Source organism: Alnus glutinosa, chromosome 2 (assembly GCF_958979055.1).
Source record: "Alnus glutinosa chromosome 2, dhAlnGlut1.1, whole genome shotgun sequence".
Classification (NCBI taxonomy): domain Eukaryota; kingdom Viridiplantae; phylum Streptophyta; class Magnoliopsida; order Fagales; family Betulaceae; genus Alnus; species Alnus glutinosa.
In genome coordinates this window covers 31377289-31394744 of record NC_084887.1, presented here as the reverse complement: position 1 = coordinate 31394744, position 17456 = coordinate 31377289, and the positions used below count along the sequence as shown (strand labels likewise).

The 17456-nt window shown below is 34.5% G+C and overlaps 2 protein-coding genes across 3 annotated transcripts; both read left to right on the top strand.

Moving 5' to 3' along the window:
• The first annotated feature begins 5070 nt into the window (after positions 1-5070).
• Positions 5071-12074, top strand: LOC133860869 (uncharacterized). Of its 2 annotated transcripts, none has more exons than XM_062296503.1 (8): positions 5071-5227; positions 5457-5540; positions 6162-6232; positions 8799-8917; positions 10040-10176; positions 11217-11364; positions 11450-11609; positions 11746-12074. In XM_062296503.1, exons 3-8 carry the CDS (start codon positions 6220-6222, stop codon positions 11835-11837), a joined length of 669 nt encoding a protein of 222 aa, XP_062152487.1. In that variant the 5' UTR covers positions 5071-5227; positions 5457-5540; positions 6162-6219; the 3' UTR covers positions 11838-12074. The 2 variants fall into 2 exon arrangements, with proteins under 2 accessions (XP_062152487.1, XP_062152486.1); XM_062296502.1 differs by having other exon boundaries at positions 5077-5227; positions 5463-5540.
• A 1543-nt stretch (positions 12075-13617) lies between these two features.
• Positions 13618-17456, top strand: LOC133859455 (uncharacterized). Its single transcript, XM_062294862.1, has 3 exons — positions 13618-14160; positions 16049-16286; positions 17012-17456. Exons 1-3 carry the CDS (start codon positions 13801-13803, stop codon positions 17164-17166), a joined length of 753 nt encoding a protein of 250 aa, XP_062150846.1. The 5' UTR covers positions 13618-13800; the 3' UTR covers positions 17167-17456.

Here is a 17456-nt window from a genome sequence, read left to right as displayed (position 1 = left end):
TTTCTTTTTTTCTTCTTCAAATTGATAATTACACACACGTCCATTAAATCTCGAACCCTGATTTCACCTTATACCTTATCTTAGGGAGGAGAGGAAGTGTCATTTGTTTTGGAACTCGTTATTTTACAGAATGATAATCAACAAAACATATTCGTTACACTTTTGATCTTCCTCCGATTCTGAGAAATTGATTAAGTGGGACGCGACCCTTGGCTCACCTGTCTACCCTTTGATCGTCCTGATTCATTATGGAATTTTGCATCATAGTTGTTTCATATCATGAGAGATATTATAGAACAAGATGTACCAGTTTACGAAGGTTAGGGATCATAGATAATTTTTCTTGTCTGTCGATGAAATCTCATAAAAATATTCCTTTTCTTGGACGTTTTAAACCTCTCATCCATCATCTCATCTCATTTGTCTCGAATCACACTTTAGTGGCAAGATCTTGCTGTGTTCTGCCCTTTCTTTTAAGCGAAAGAACTCAAGAAGTTGTGAACCCACCTTCTGCTGGTGGAATGTAATGCCTGCAAAATGAAAACCTTAGCATAAAATCAATGGCATATCACGTCAAGGATTAGTATGTTATTCTCTTTTCTTCAATTGAGCAATCTGAAAAGCATTGAAGAAATAATCAGTGGATTTCACGACCGAATGACACAAGAAAAGGTGTAGAGATATGAGTTAACGTTAACTCAAAAGAACTAGAATCCACGAGGAAAAGAGAGGAATCCTTTTGAATAAAATTTATTTAAATGATGATTAATAATTTGTGTAAGAAGTCTAAAACATGCCTTTGTATAAGTCATAATAATAAATCTTCACCTTAATAACTACATATGGTAGAAACGCCTTTTAAAACGAGTAAAATATAATAAAATTCGTGTGAAAAGCCATAAACGCAATGTTATTTGCTACCGAGACTTTTTCAATCTTTAGACCTCAAAACCTGTTTTAGAGCAATCAGAAAGTACATCCTTATCATAAGTGTATCTGTATTGAGTAATGTTGCATACTATCATTTTATTTTTTTTGTGGCTTTTAAAATCACCATTTGATTTGGAACGAACTAATATTAAATTTTGATTTAATGACGATTTTAAAAGTTACATCAACTTTGGAAGGATAAAAAGATGGTATATAGCATTACTCATTTTAAAAGGCCATTTGACTTTCTTCTTTGTGAATGAGATTGAAATTTGTCAATCATGTGATTTTTACACTTAAAGGACACATGACAATTTTATAAACTGAGTTTGATGAATTTTTTTAATTCAGTTTGGAAGAAAACTTTGTCCTTCTATTTCAGTTCATATAAACCTTGAATTTTCTTATTTTGAAAACTAGGCAATAGGCTTCTCCTTGAATGCTCATGAATGGTTATTCATCATGGTGGGTTGCATGCTTTACCTGTCCTGAATAGGTGAGTTTCGCATCTTTGGTTATCTAAGGTAGGTATTGTTGATACATTTGACTACACGTCAATACATCCATTGAGAGAACCTGTAGAGGGACAAAAAATATAAGTAAAAGAGGCTTGTTAGGTATACTGGCGAGAGACACCTCTGCAACTATCATAATTACTATGTCCTGACTCCTGAAGGTGTCTTGACCTCAAAAGTAACCAAACCATGCTTTTTATCCTTTTAATTTATCTAACTTTCGAAGATTTTCAATCTGCCATTGATCATATTCCAATAAAGAGGATTTTTGTAGGGGCCTTTAATTATGAAGGGATGGAGGCAGATGCGGAACCAAGATTTTGATTTAGGCGAGTCAATTTTTTTTTTTTAATATAAAAAAATGAAGAAAATAATTTTTTAAAAATTAATTAAAAATATTATAAAATATAAATAAAGAAATGAATAAACAATTCAACAAAATCATTTTTGTTCTCTATAATTTTAAGTAACTACAAATATATATTTCAAACAATTAAAACATGCAATAAAAACGATATATATTCATCTACAATTAATTTAAAAGAACAATTTTATATAAAAGTTTAATCAATGTAAAAGTTTGATTACATACCTATTAGGTTGTAAAAAAGAAAAAAAAAAAGAAAAAGCTAAGCCATTGATTTGAATTGTTAAAAGCTAAGCAATTGAAACTTTCCACTTTTTTTTTTTTTTTTTTTAAAAAAACTTGATTTTCAAGTGATGTGTCACCATAAGAATATATATATATATATATATATATATATATATATATATATATATATATATATATACCTCAATGGCTCAATTTGACAAAAGGGAGTCAGAAAAATGTCTTGAATATAGACCTCATGAAATCAAGTCGGTGTTGTTGATACCAGCAAAGTGAGTCAGAAAAAACAAAAGAAAAAGTTGGCCTTTGACCATTTTAAACAAATGCCCAAAGTCCTGCGAATAAAAGAAAAAAAGCAAACAAAAGCCAAGCTCAAAACGGTGTAGTGTGGGTTAAGTTTAGACGAAAGCAAAGAGATAAGTTAAACGACGCGTTTCGCAACCTTGGTTAAGAGTGTAGTGGGGATTGAATTTTTATTTGGTTTGTGAATTTTGAGGTAAAGAAAATGTATTTGGGTAATGAGTAGAATTTAAATTCTATTTAAAATTGTGTTTGGGTGTTAGATTTTTGAGAATAAAAAGTAGTGTGGAATAATGATAAGAAATGATTGGAGGTATAAAGTTATGTATAATGATTGTGAAAAGTAGTGTGAATAATGATTTAAATAATAATTATTTATTATAAAAAATTATTATAATATTTAAATAATTATTATTTGGATTGAATGATTGTATCGTGCGTCAGTTCAGGTGAGATTCACGAGTGAATCCGATAGTTTTTGAAAAAAGCTTGATTTTTTTATTTTTTTATTTTATTTATTTTATTTTTTATTTTGGATTGAAACCGGGTTGGATTTCAAATATTGGGAAAAAATCCTGGATAGAAAACTTATTCTCTTCTGTGTGTTTCTTTAAAAATTAAAAGATCATCTTAAACCTTTAGCATTCTGACCTAATTACTGTGTGAATTACGTTTTTCTTGGAAAATACTTGCCCCTTGATCAATGTCTGAGAATGGGCAATTAGAACATCTCAAAGAATTCTATAGGGAGTGTAAGGATAATTTTCAATAGGTGAGGGAGAGGGCATTTGACTCCTCTCAATCCCAACCTCCGCCCCTGAATGCAGGCATAGAGCTAAAAACAGAGGGCCTGTTTGGAAAAATCAGGAACAAAACATAATAGTGGATGTCACTATTCATATTTATTTTATTTTTACATTTTCTAATAACAATTAACATTAAAATATTATGACTTTTTTCACTTTTTATATTACATTAATAAATTTTTTATTACTATTCAAATAAAAATTCACTACAATACAAATTTTTTTTTTACTTTTTTATACAAATTTTTTTTACTTTATATCATATCATTATTTCTTACTAATTTCAAAACTAATATTCTACTACTCTCTTCTGTATAAGTATTTACTTAACAACACCAGAAATTGAAAGGATTTGTCAATGCTGACTCATCTCCACCGTTAACTAGGCGAGGATTTGTCAGTTATTAATTAATTTTTCTCTACAAAATTTTGAAAACACCCTTTTACGTTCACTATTGTGTATTACAATGACCTTTGTTGACGTGGCTTGAAATTTTCAAGACCGGTGGGCCATTGTAATTACTCTTATTTGTTTTGAATTAGAGATATATCAAATATTTTATATCCATCTAAGATAATATGTGAAGTTTATTTATTAGAATTTGTAATATTTTTTTTATTAATTATTTTGATATTCTCTAATAAATAAGTTTTACATTATTTATCTCTTCATAAAAAATTTGGTTTCCCTAATATATATATATTTTAATTTTGGTAGCTGACATCTGTTTTTGGTTCAGAGATCGACTTGTATTAGGAGAAGAGAATAAACTTTAACCGACGTTTCTGCTCCTTATAAAATAGAGGTAGTCGGGCCTTTGTAAACGGGTGAGAGTTTGTTCTTCGTTTTTCTAAGGTCAATCCTACAGAGTGAGAAAAAAAATAGAGATCAGCCGTCGATCAGTTTGTCCGAGAAAAATAAAGTTTGTATTCTTATTTTTGTTTGTATTTCCTTTTAGTCTTCGCCGCTAATATATAGCCTTTCTTCTTCTGTTTGAAATTGATCGAAGTCTCCGAACTGGTTGAAGGGATTCAAGGGCGAGATTGGAGACGCAGGAGGGCAGGTTCGTCCATCGGAGTTGGCCAAAGCGAAAGGCGAGTATGGCTCTGAGTCTCGGTCTTTTCTTCTTGGGAAATATAATTTTTAGCTGGAGGTCTTTCCAGCAACGCGTGATTCTACTTTTAAAAACAAACAGCGTTTAATTTGTTTTGCTTTTTGGTCACCCACGACGTCGTTTTTCTCTTTTTGACTCTTGACCGCCCATTCCTTTCCTGGAGATGTCAGCCAAATCCTATTTTTGACCTCTCTTCTCTACACAGGCTACACATCATGTTTCCAATTCTAGAATATTTTTAAGCGTAATTATTAACATGGGTAATTGGGTATTACAAACAAGAAAATAGATATAAACATTACTAATAAATTAGGATCTTCTATAATTTTTAGGGTGTTATATCATGTAAGATATTTCAATTTTTTTTTTTTTTTTTAAAATATTTTGATATAAGTATTTCAAATTAATATTTACTAATTTTTATTATATTTTTAAAATAATAAATATTGATGTGATAAAATTATATTATTTGATTTAAAACTTCATCTGATGAATATGATATATAATATTCTAATTGGAATTTCTTCGAAGAGAAGCTTCTCCTGCTTGTACCGGTCGAAATAGGACTAGGATGGATCCAAATTGGAAGGACGGCCGAGAGTAACCGCCAATATTCGAGATGCCCATTCCATAAAAAGGGGAAACGTTGACAACATTCTAGAATGTCGTAAAGCGCGTACATAACCGCCAATTTGGGCAAAAACTAGGAAAAAGAAACAAAGCAAGTACACTGTCTCACCCGTCAGCAAAATCTAAAAGACTAAAACCTATCATATTAAAAATAAAAATAATTTTTTTTTTTAAAAAAAAAGCCTCAATTACCATACCATTATCACACAAGCCACCCCCTTCCTCTTCGTCTTCTCCCTTCTCTCGCGCACACCTTAAATGAAATTAGGGCTTTTCGGTTGTCAACTCGGAGTAGTCGTGCCCCACAACACCCGATTCTCGGTAAACAAATTCCTCCCCCTGATTTCTATGAAATCCGTGTTTGTTTCTCTCGGTTTTGTATCAAGGAATCTCTGTTTGTCATCTTGGGAAAAATATCTAAAGTGATCTCTGTGTTTTTTTGAAATCTTAGAGTTCAATTCTATTGAAAGTGATCTCAGAGTTTTTTTTGTTTTTTTTTTTTTTTTTCCCTCTCTTTTTGTTTGGTTTTGTGACTTTGTTTGCTTTATAGTTGCAGGATTATAGAGCGTACCGAGAACGTAAAAAGAAGCATCGGCTGCTGAAACCCGACGCCACAATTCACCACAACCACCAGGTGCTTCTCTTTTTAATTAATCAAAGTTAATCTCTTTTGTTTTTTTGAATATTTTAAACATATTGTCCTTATAAATGGGTTTTGTAATACAATATTGGATCTTGTTTTATTTTGATGTTGAAATAAAGACCATGAAAGTGTGTGATCGACAATTAGGAATCGATTTAATTATTAGTAGTAAGATTCCTAATGCTTTTTTAAGGTACTTTTTGTTTTTGTTTGAAGAAGTGTTCTGACTTGACGTCGAAGTCATAAGTAGTTTTTGAGTGTTTTGTGTTCTAGGTTGTTTGGTAATGTTTTTGTTTTGAAAACAGAAAACAAGATTGAGAAGGAGAATAGTTTAACAAACAAAGCTATTGAGGTTCTGCAATTTCAGTGCTGATAATAACTGCTGTTTAGTAGAGATCGAAAGTCATGGCCTAAGTTAAAAGTTATGCTGAAAAATAATTTAGTTATCATTTCTGTGGCCTCGGCAGCAATTTTATATTGTTAACAACTGACATTTTTGATTTTATTTTTAATAGAATCTTTGTTTTGCATTCAATATGTTATTATCTACTTCTGATGTCTGAATTATTTTATTTTATTTTGATTTTTATGTTTACATCTCTTTGTATGCAGTGTCACGCTTTGCTAGATCATTTCCATTTTTCTTCCATCAACTAAGTGGCACAACTAGATGGAGGACTGGGGTAATTTCTTCTGCTCTAAATTCTTATCATGTATGACATCAATTTGGTGTGCTATAGCTATTGGAAGCTTTTTAAATCTTGGGATTGGGCAAGCTAACTTTTCAATTCATGAGAATTGTGATCTATTTGTGGTTCTGTTTTACTGATTAATAGGGTTATTCTTGTGGTCAACATCATGCTCATTTTCTTTTCTTTATGACGTGGTATGGTTCGAACAGTTTGCCATTATCCCATTGATTCCATGGTGTCAATGGTTGTTAATGTCTTAGTGGTTCTTTTAATTCAATTTATCAAAATATTTTATTTCATTTTTATTTTGACAAGTTGTAGAATGACAGAGAAGGATCAATATATATTTATAAGTTTATAACAACAATAATTGCAGCGAGGTATAATTATTGTCAATTTATTATTTGTTTTTGTGCTGGTTGTTTCTATTCCTTCTGAATTTTTTTCCCACTATTTGTCTATTGGGAGATAAATATGGAATACTTGGTTGATGGACAAGTACGCCCAGGCACACTATATTCCCCCCCCTGCTCCCTAGTGCCCCCTTTCCCCAATTAAAGAAAAGAGAAACATAACTTACTAATCCTAAGTCCAAGGGTCAAGAAACTCAAAGCCACTACTTCACTGTAGGTTAATGACTTGGAGTCAGGCCTTTCTTAAGCAAAGATTTGTATTGTGATAACTCATTGATAGATTGGATCATTGCATGTGTGCTCATATTTATGCTGGAGGATGCTGTGGTAGAACCAAACAACTTTGCCTACTAGATATAGCTTGTTGAATGCCACAAATCCAATTGCCTATCTATTTGTTTAGGGATTTTCTTGATCTAGAATGAGGAGCTAGTATTCTAGACGATGATGCATGACTCGGTGGCTGAGGTTTCGTGGATCTGATGATTTTGAATCTGTATCTTTCGATCTTTATATGTTTGGGAAATGAGGCTATTCTGAGGCTTCCCTTTTGAAATTGCCATAGTTGATTACAAAACTTCTTTGAGGTCTAGATGGGACATTATTGGTATCTGCATCCTTTCAACTTTATATGTTCAGAGGGATTTTCTTTGTGGGGGTATTGGTGAAGAGTTTAAGTTTCATCTAGTGAAGTGGTTTAAAATATGTACTCTAATCAGCTCAGGGGGTTTAGGTAAGTGGTTATGGCGGTATACTACGGAGAGAGAGGCTATGTGGAGATTAGTGGTGGGTGCTAAATATGATAGTTTGGGGGAGGTTGGTGTTCTAAGGAGGTTGTGGGGCCCTATGTTGTGGGAGTGTGGAAATGTGTAAGGAGGGGGTAGGAAGATTTTTCTAAATTTGTGAGGTATGAGGTGGGAGATGGATCTATGGTGCGGTTTTGGCATGATTTATGGTGTGGGGAGCAGCCTTTGAAATTATCTTTTCCATAATTATTCACTATTGCTCGTTGTAAGGATGCGTGGGTGGCGGATCATATGCAGTTCCGGAATGGAAACATTCATTGGAATATTTGCTTTACAAGACCTGTGCATAATTGGGAGGTGGAAGTGGTCTCTGATTTCTTTTGAGTTGTATTCCCAAAGAGTAGGGCAAGGAGGTGAGGATAAAATGAGCTGGATTCCTTTTAAATGGAAATCGTTTGAAGTGGAGTGTTACTATCGGGTGTTATCTACTTTGGTGAATTCCCCGTTTCCGTAGAGGAGTATTTGGAAAGTTAAGGCTCCCTCAAGAGTGGTGTTTTTTGTATGGACGGCGGCTTTAGGGAAAATCTTAACTTTGGATAATCTGTGAAAGGGACATGTTATAGTGGTGAATTGGTGTTGTATGTGTTAGAAATGTGGGGGGTCTATTGATCATCTTTTTCATTGTAAGGTGGCAAAAAAGAATAATGGAGCTTGCCTTTTCATTTGTTTGGGGTTGTATGGGTTATGCCTCGAAGGGTGAGAGATTTGTTGGTGAGTTGGAAGGACAATTGGGATAATGTAAGGTTTTGGAATTGTGGAGGTTGTGTCCTTTGTGTTTACTATGGTGTATTTGGAGAGAAAGGAACGCAAAGAGCTTTGAACATTGTGAATGTTAAGAGTTAAGTAAGATGCTATTCCAATCCTTGTATACATGGATAGTAGCGTTGTTTAGATTGCATGTTTCTATTTTTTTTGAATTTTTGGAGTTATGTTCTTTTTCTATACTATAGGGGGTTCTCTTGTATGCTTCTTGTATTCTAGGGTTGCACCCATTTGCGCTTTTAATGAATTTGAATTACTTATTAAAAAAAGAAAAGAAAAACATGTGAGGATGTCTTGTCTTATTGATATGTTAGTCAATATTAGCTTTTGTTTGAATAAAAAAAAGAAGAAGAAGCTTTTGTTAATTGATCGTTCAGTGTCTGCATTTGTATGGAAGGGAACTAAATAAGTTGCATGCTATAACTGATTAGTTTAATTTTCTAGAACCTGAAGGGACTTTGAAAAATAAGTCAAGTTATTTTCTAATTTATTTCCTTTATAATTTCATCATGAAGTTTATCGTTTATTTTTCTGTTGGACTATTTAGTTTTACAAAGCCTTATGTTTTTATTTCAGAGGATGAACAAATTCCAACTCTTCTTCCGAAGGGGCAACCTAAAAATAAATGGGATGATGAAGATGTGGATGACAATAACGTGAAGGAATCATGGGAGGATGAAGAAGAACCTACACCGGTATGATTGATAGTTTAATTATGATCTCTTAGTATTTTTCTTTTTACACGTGGATTGGAATAAAAGGACTGAGTATTGGTTGATTGATTGATTATATTCTTTGAATGATTCGTTAGCTAGATATTGAGGGAATGTTGAATTTGTGTTATTTGCATAATAAATTGAACAGTTTGCAGAACTATGGGGATTTTCATCATCTGTATTCTGTAGAACAGATCTAGTCATTTTTTAACTATTCTATTTGATCAGCTTAGTTGAAAAAAATACAAATCAATTTTTAAATTTGTTTTGCGATTCTGGAGTTTGGCATTTGGGGTAGCCGGTAGCATACAGTTCATATTTGGAAATGGATATGTAATTTTGGGTGATGCTTGTATATTTCCATTATAGGGGGTATGGACTTGGTTCATGAAGGGATACATTGTATGGATTGTCTTGATCTGAAGGTTCAAGTTTATAGTTTCTTTGGACCGTTCTCTTGGCTGATGGATACGCTAGTCATATAAGATAGTCCAGAGATAAACTAAAGCATTTGAAATTGTAACATTTTGCTTTCAATGTATGAAGTCTATACAATAATCTCCGTTCCTCTCATTTTTTACCACACCAGTGACATCTGATGCTTAGTTCACATACTGGGGAAAAAAAGTTTCCTTTGTTACAAGGCTGTTTGACTGGGATCCAATGTTAAACTAGTGACATGGACATGTGACTCCATTTTTTGAATTGAATAATATTCCGGTTGCCTACACCTTTCTTGTCTTCTGCCAGCCTCAAGTAACATTGAATTAATCAAAATATATAAACTACATAGGAAAGTGCATATCAATATTTTCTTATCTGTAGTCCAGTGGGGTGATTGCATTAACGCTTCACTGCACATGTTGTATATTGTTCACCTTGTGTTAAAAAAAATTTAGCTCTTCAAATTTCCAAAGGATTATGTCTTCCACTGTCAACTTGTTCGATGCGAATATTTTACTGGAAGGTGGATTAGAGTTTGCTATTATTCTTTGTTGCTAGAGCACTGTAACATGGTGTGATGCCAATCTCTCATTATTGTGGTGGTTTGCTTGTTCATGTTGATGCAATATATGCTTTTGCTATATGTGATGGGATCAGGCACCTGAAGCAAAACCTCCAGCTGAAAAGGCCCCAAAGAAACCTGCAGTGAAGGCTACTGTAAAGAAAGTGAAAACTGCTGAAGTAGTAAAGGAAGAGGCAGTAGATCCTGTAGCTGAGAAACTTCGCCAGCAAAGGTTTGAATACTTCATTATGCTAGTGACGGATGCTTTTTTTTCTTTGGTAGTAAATTAGTTTTTGAGTATGGCTATTCCTCATCTGATGATCAGTAAATGATACATGAAAAGACATTTAAATTTTTTTGGCAGCAATACACTATGTTTTACACGTCTTGAGCAGCATAATGTGTTAAAGTTCCATCTCTTTTTTGTATCTATATTGATATGAACTTGTCAGCGATACGGGTATATTGCACTGTTATGGATTAGGTTTAATTTTACATTGATCTGGTTCTGAGCTCAGGCTTAACTCAGATTGTAACTGGTGATACAATTTAGTTTCTCTCAGTATGCTGCTAGTCTTATAAACTGACTTTGAAATTATCTCCTGTGCATAACAAAATTGATAATATCCAGAATACAATTGAACTGAAAGTGCATCAATTGAGGCTTAATTAAGTTTCAAGCTAAGTTTACAACTAAACCACATCAGTGTCCTCAAACTGATCCTTATCATGGTATTTCTTGTGAATATTTGGTATACTTCTTTTGTCCTCTATTCAAGTGAGACACTTCAGCTCAATTATTGGTTACTATTCTCTGGGAGAATTTCAATGCTTTTTTTGACTAAAAGAAAACAGACCATGTGGGCCTCAATCTTCACCAGGTAACACCGCCAACCATATAAGATTTCATCATAGAGAAAAGGTTGAACACATATAAGCTTCGATAAAAACAACCAGTAGATGATATAGTACCCCCACATACCCCAATTTTTTTTGCAGAGGTGCTGGACAGCAATCAAGGTAGAAGGGAAAAAATATCAAAATCTGATGTATTTTATCTGATAAGAAACTTCAATTACTTTTCAGTCATACAAATAGATGTTTGTTAAACTTTTTTCTCCAAAGTTATTTGGTATTTACGTGGAAAGACTCTTCATGATCAAGTTACTTGTTCCTGCTTTAGACCCATAATTAAAACCAAAACCTAGTACATTTATATTTGTTCCTGGTGTGCTTAGAGGGTCTTTACTGCAACTATATTCTCCATTGCAGGCTGGTGGAAGAAGCAGATTATAAATCCACTCAAGAACTGTTTGGTAAAAGAGGTGACGAGAAGACCCTTGATAATTTTTTTCCCAAATCAGAAAGTGACTTCTTGGAATATGCAGAGCTCATTTCACATAAGCTGCGTCCACATGAGGTGTGTGAAATAGTCTTCCTCTGTTTTGGCCAAAAGTTGAGAATTCTTCTAACTTTGATAAAATATGTGTGCTTCCTTGGTGCAGAAAAGTTACCATTATATTGGTTTACTCAAAGCTGTAATGAGACTATCAGTGACTGCTTTGAAAGCAGCAGATGCAAAAGATGTTGCATCTTCTGTCAACGCAATCGCGAACGAAAAGCTGAAAGTAGAGAAGGAAGCAAATTCTGGTAAAAAGAAGACAGGTATGTTTTTTATTGTACTTGAACTTGAGCTGGACACTTGAAGAGCATTAGACATGGACTCGCACTAAATGATTTTAGTCTCTTGTATTGGTTGGACGTTCAAATTTATGCATCTTCTGTCAACCCTTTCCTGCAGGCCCTAAGAAAAAGCAGATCCTGGTGGACAAGGCAGATGATGATTTAGCTGTTGATGGCTATGATGCTCTTGATGACTATGATTTCATGTGATTGTTTCACTTCAAGAAATGGGATTCAGCATTAGAAACATTGATATGAGTGCCATTGCTGTATTTTGTTGAATAGGAGAATGTGATTCGTGGTTGAAGGGCCACATAAATAGTTATGCATAGTAAAATTTGTCAAACAGAATCATTATCGATGTGTGGGGTAAATTATACCTACTTGAACCCTTGGCCGAGTTTGATATTTGCTTTATTGGGTAAAATTGTTAATTTTTGAATGGTATTATTCTTTTCATTTCTTTTCTAATGCTATTATTCTTAAGCTATTGTGATGGTGGTAACAAAAGAACCCAAAGTGATGGGACTGGACGTCTGGACTATTTATATGCGTATCACAGAGAGGGAAAAATGATCCGTGGATGTGTTTGTCATATCAACCTTATATTCTAGAGGTTTAATGACTATGGGAGACTTTTTGTAATCACTCATATGAATTTGATCAATCTAATAGATGAGGAACTCAACTATGCTCGCACATTCTTTCAAAATACATAAAATATGGAATAATATCACAACCCACTCATTCAAATTTGTGCTGTTCTTGTCAAGCCTTTGGCAGTACAAAATGACAGAAATAAAAAAAGCAACTCAGTTAATTTCTAGGGGTTGTCTTAATTGGTAAGGGCATTGGCTTTGGTGGCTTGATGAGTCTAAGGTTTGAATTCTCTTTTGAGGACAAACAATTATTTGGGCCACGCATGTCAGCAAAGTCGGAGTCTTACCTGACTTGTGTGGAAAGGGTGCTTTGCACGGGTCTAGAGTTTGTTTGACATAGGTGGCTACACAAAGTGACCCTATTTTAGAGGGATTCCGTCATTAAAAAAGAAAAAATGTAACTCACTTTATGAATTAACCAGAAGAAGCAGCGACTAGGCTTTACATTAATAAGCATATGAAGTGATCGGAAAAATACATTCTCCCAATAAGTGCTCAAAGTACTCAAAAGAAAAGTAAAATTATATTATTTTAATACACTTCCAAAAAGTAACTAAAGCGTATTAATATCTTACTATATATTTGCTTAATCGCATACTTTTCTTTTGAGTTAGGGTTCGTTTGAATTTGCGATTTTAAAAAGTGTGAAATAAAATAACGATTTTAAAATGTGCGATTTGAAAAAAGTGATTTTTTAAAAACCCAGATAAGCTTTTGGTAAAATCGCAGTTTAACTTCTAAAATCGCAAATTAGCTTTCAAAATTCTGCGTTTTCAAAAAATCACCATCTTACCTGCGATTTGAAAAAGCAGATTTTCTACGTTTTCAAATCGCAATTTTTAAAAACGCAGCTTTCAAACGATTTATGTTTTACGATTTGGTTTAAAATTGCATTTATTATCTACTAAATCGCAATATCAAACGCACCCTTAAATAAGAAAGAGAAAGTACATACTTAACTTTTATTATATCATTATATTCGAAATCGATAAAGTTTTTATTAGTTTACTTCTTTGATAAGAAAATTATTTTTGTTAATTTTATAAGGAAATTGTCCCTGTCCATGTGACAAATAAGGGCATAAATTTTAAATTTTAACAAATAAAAATCTGAATTTTGACATTGTGGCAAATAAACTAGGGGAGTGTTTACAAAAACAGAGAAACTATTCTTTTCCCAATAAAACTATTTTATCTTCTTTTCCATTTGGTTGTTAACGAAAAACTCGCTAGCTCCAGCCTCCACGTGACGGGCGGTGGGAAGGGTAACAGAATAGATCGATTATGACATCAAGACGTGACGGGCCACTCGCACTGGCACGGCCAAGATCAATCCACACAACATCGCACGCCCACGTATCACAATCATGGCGCCACTGCTCTTAAACGAAGTCTTCCAACTAATTAAGTGGATGAAATCCCATTATCCCAGCGATCAAAGGCCCCATTCCTCACTCTCGTTCCTCAGGTTCAAGAAACAGTCAGCACTGTCGGTCACACTGCACGCACTCGCAAATGGCGGAACCTTACGGGACGGAGAAGCCCAACGGTGGTGGCGGGGTCTTCCTGGAGGTGACGGAGGGCGATGAGACTAAGGGGCTGAACCATGATAATAGGGACAAGAGGACCCACCGGGGGCGAGGGGAGGAGGAGGAGGAGGAGGAGGAGAGCTTGTACGGCGTTTTCCGCCGTCTGATTTCCGAGATTTTCTTTCCTGATGGGGAGCAGCGAGGGCGTGCTTCGCTGCTGCACCGGATCAAGGCCTCTGTGGCCGAGAACGGCCCTCTCCTTCGCGAAGCTTCTGGAAACACGGGGCGGAAGGTTCTTTCCTGGACTCGGAGGGGCAGTCCTTTGCGTGCCCTCCTCGTCATTTCCGTGAGTCTCTCTCTTTCTTACTTTTACCTTGTGCTTCTACTACTTTTGGACCTCATGTTCTGTTGATCGTAACAATGTGTAGATCAATTTTTGACACTCGTTTTCCTTTTTCTTTTCTTAAGGTTTAGATTTTTGTTGTGGGTTTTGGTTATTTGATTCAATCTTTTGAATTGGGATCTAATTGAAATCGTGACTTGCGTGCTTTCTTTCCTTTGTTTTGTCTTGATTTTTTGGTGTAAGCAAGTGTGGCATGCGTTTAGAAATATGGTGATGATGGAATTTCTGTTTGGATTTTGATTTTGTTTATTGGACGTGAAGTTTTCGTTTAATGCAAATTTTTAGTGATCCAATTATTGGCTCAAAGTTTTTTCATCTTTAATTCTAAGTGTAGCAGCCTCAGCGAAAATTGGAGAAGGATTCAGTCAAATTAGTAGTATCCGCTAATGGATCTTATTTTGAAAATTCTAAGTTTTTTGAACGCCTTTTTTCCTTAGATCCCCAACTAGTTTCCTTCTTTCTCGATCCTTCCACATCCCACGATATCATGAGATCATATAGCTACTCGAAGTTTCAACTTTTCCAGAAGTGATGCAACTTGTGATCTTTCGCATTGTTTTTTATTTGTTTTTCTTTTGGCTTCCAGTTTTGCAGCATGATTTAGAAATTAGGAATCCCTTATCTTGGTTTGGTGTTTGAACATCCAGGTAAAAGTTAGAACTTTTGATTACAATTTTCCATTGTTTGTTTATGATGGTTGTATACCAGTTTGATCTCTTTTTCTAGTTTAGTTTTTCTCCTTCTTCTTCTTTTAAATTCATTCAAATCAAGAACACTTCTTTGGTTACTTGATATTTGGATAAATACTAAAAAAAATTAATGATGGTTGTATTAACAGTATCATCTATTTTTTTGCCACTCATGTTGTTTTTGCAGTTGCTCGTGCATTTTGCTCTCCAGTGGTTTATTCTCTCTTAGTAATGATTGTAACAAGAATACTTGCATTTTTATTATGAATTCAAAAGATGAGACCTACCATCGTCTAGATCTTCTTATGTTGATATTTCTCCAGTTGATACACCTGTAAGGATATTTTGATCTGGCATTGGGACTGTGTCCTCTGGTTGTTTGTTTACTTGATTGCTTGACTTAAGATGGTGAGAGTGGATAGCTTCAATGAAAATATAATTATGGAGGCATGGAGACGGGGAGCATCATAATGACTAGCGATTTGGTAACCTAGTACAGGAGTTATGCAAGTGAGGAAGGGCGTTATGATTGAAAATATATTTTGGGGGGTTATGGCTCTAGATCAAACTGAATGGCTAAAGGTCTCTTTATGGCTGAGAATAAAAGACAGGAATTAAAATGCTCTGTGCAGTTGAATTTTTGTCAATGTTTGAGGATTGAATGTTCATGATTCGTTTCTTATAAATTAGCTGTTGTCCCAAAATTTTAAGTTGATAAAAAATAATGAATTTAGTCATTTAATTAATATTCTAGCACTCTCCTTCATATAATTAGTGAGGTCCAACACATGAAATATTTAACCGAAATGAGGGGTAAATTGTAGAGTCAAGTTCGAACTTATGACCTTTACTCTAATATCATGATAAATTACAAGTTGCCTCAAAAGTTTAAGTTGATAAGAAATTCTGAATTTAATCATCTAATTAATGTTTCAACAGTTTCTAAGCTATGACTTGGTTTTCTTGCTACTTATGGCATCGTACAAATAGATATTCCCTATTTCTTCTCAAAAAGTTTAGATTATGAATAGGAACATGAACTTGTATGTCCTGTACATGTGCGTGGGTATATATATATATATATTCTAATATTTTTAGAGCTCTTCTAATTTCTCTTGATTTACTTTCCAAATCTACTGCAGGTTGGGACGATCACTTTTCTAGCGTTGACAGGATTGCTTGTCTTTATGCTTTTCTTTGTGGCTGCAACCTTCAATGCCATTGTCATATCTCTTCTGGTGTCTTTGGCAGCAGCAGGTGGCTTCTTGGCTCTTTTCTTCACATGTGTAACATTTATATACATTGGAGCATTGTCAGTAGCTGCGTTTGTTATTTCCAGCGCTACAATTTCAGCAATCATTGCTGCACTGATAGCTACAGGTAGAGCTGATTCTTTCTTCCTATTGTTTTTGGCCCCAAATTATACTTATTTACCTCTGATTATCAATTCCCACATGGTTAATGGTTTATCAATTCTCGAACCTCGCTCATAATTCCCCACTTTTGCACGTCAGTGTTAGTCTGAAGTGATTGCTGACCTTGTAATGGATGTTTAGCTTGAAATTTCTTTTAAAAAAAAGATTTTAACTCATTGAACTTCCCAATCAGTATCATATCTGTAAACAATCAAGTTCACAGAGATGACAGATATAATAAAAAAAATGATTGGACATCGCCCATAAACTGATGTTGAAGCCTTCAGGGGATCTTTTGTTTTGTTCTATGAAGATGACTGACAATGTGTAAGGGTTTCCCGGGCAGGGGACTTTTTTTTTTCAAATGATTTGGGCCGTCAGGGTACGTACAGGCCTCTGATAATCAGTTCTTCTGGGCAAATAATTATGTAAATATTCTTGTATCAGGATATAATTTTTTCGGTGCTTTCTGAGTTTGTGCAAGCAAGAAACCAGCGAATGTTTCATTGACTGGACCTTCTAGTGAAATCTATGCTCTATGCAACTGAACTTTGCTGCCCCATCCCATCAAACCATGGGCTTTATATTACTCTTCTTTATTATGTGACGCTTGAACTTTTTGTACTGGATTTGCTTTTGATTGTGCGCTCTTTCTCTTAACTCATCGATCCAAAATTTTATCTAAACCAGGTTGGATTGGATTCTTCTGTGTTTTGTGGTTGGCAACAAAGAAAAGCTTGGACTTTGCTAAGCACTCTCTGACCGTTACTGGTTCAGCACTCTCTGTCTACTCTTCTGGTAGACACGTTCGCCACCGTCAAGTAGTACACAAGGTTTCGGATTAAAAAGTTACTGCAAAGAGAAGTCCATGTATGTAGAAACTCCTACATATATTGTACATGGTTATGCTTGCACAATCCTCTTGAGACATGGCTGCTCTGATTATGTTGTTGCTAGGTATTGTTGCCTGTGGTTTGGAAGTATAGATCATATTTGATCCTACTAGCCAAGATATTGCGCGTCATATCTGTTTTTGGTGTTTGTTTTGTAAATTCTTCATAGTTTGCAGTCTGCTTGTCCATATGAAGACTAAACGCTGGTTTCTCGTATTTAATATATGTATTGATTCTCTCTC

Excerpts from the sequence above, each read along its gene's own strand:
- LOC133860869 (XM_062296503.1), top strand. Across the intron at positions 10,177-11,216 it reads GAGAAACTTCGCCAGCAAAG|GCTGGTGGAAGAAGCAGATT; the intron begins GTTTGAATACTT and ends TCTCCATTGCAG. Across the intron at positions 11,365-11,449 it reads ATAAGCTGCGTCCACATGAG|AAAAGTTACCATTATATTGG; the intron begins GTGTGTGAAATA and ends TCCTTGGTGCAG.
- LOC133859455 (XM_062294862.1), top strand. The coding sequence starts at position 13,801 with ATGGCGGAACCTTACGGGACGGAGAAGCCCAACGGTGGTGGCGGGGTC. Across the intron at positions 14,161-16,048 it reads GTGCCCTCCTCGTCATTTCC|GTTGGGACGATCACTTTTCT; the intron begins GTGAGTCTCTCT and ends AATCTACTGCAG. Across the intron at positions 16,287-17,011 it reads TGCTGCACTGATAGCTACAG|GTTGGATTGGATTCTTCTGT; the intron begins GTAGAGCTGATT and ends TATCTAAACCAG.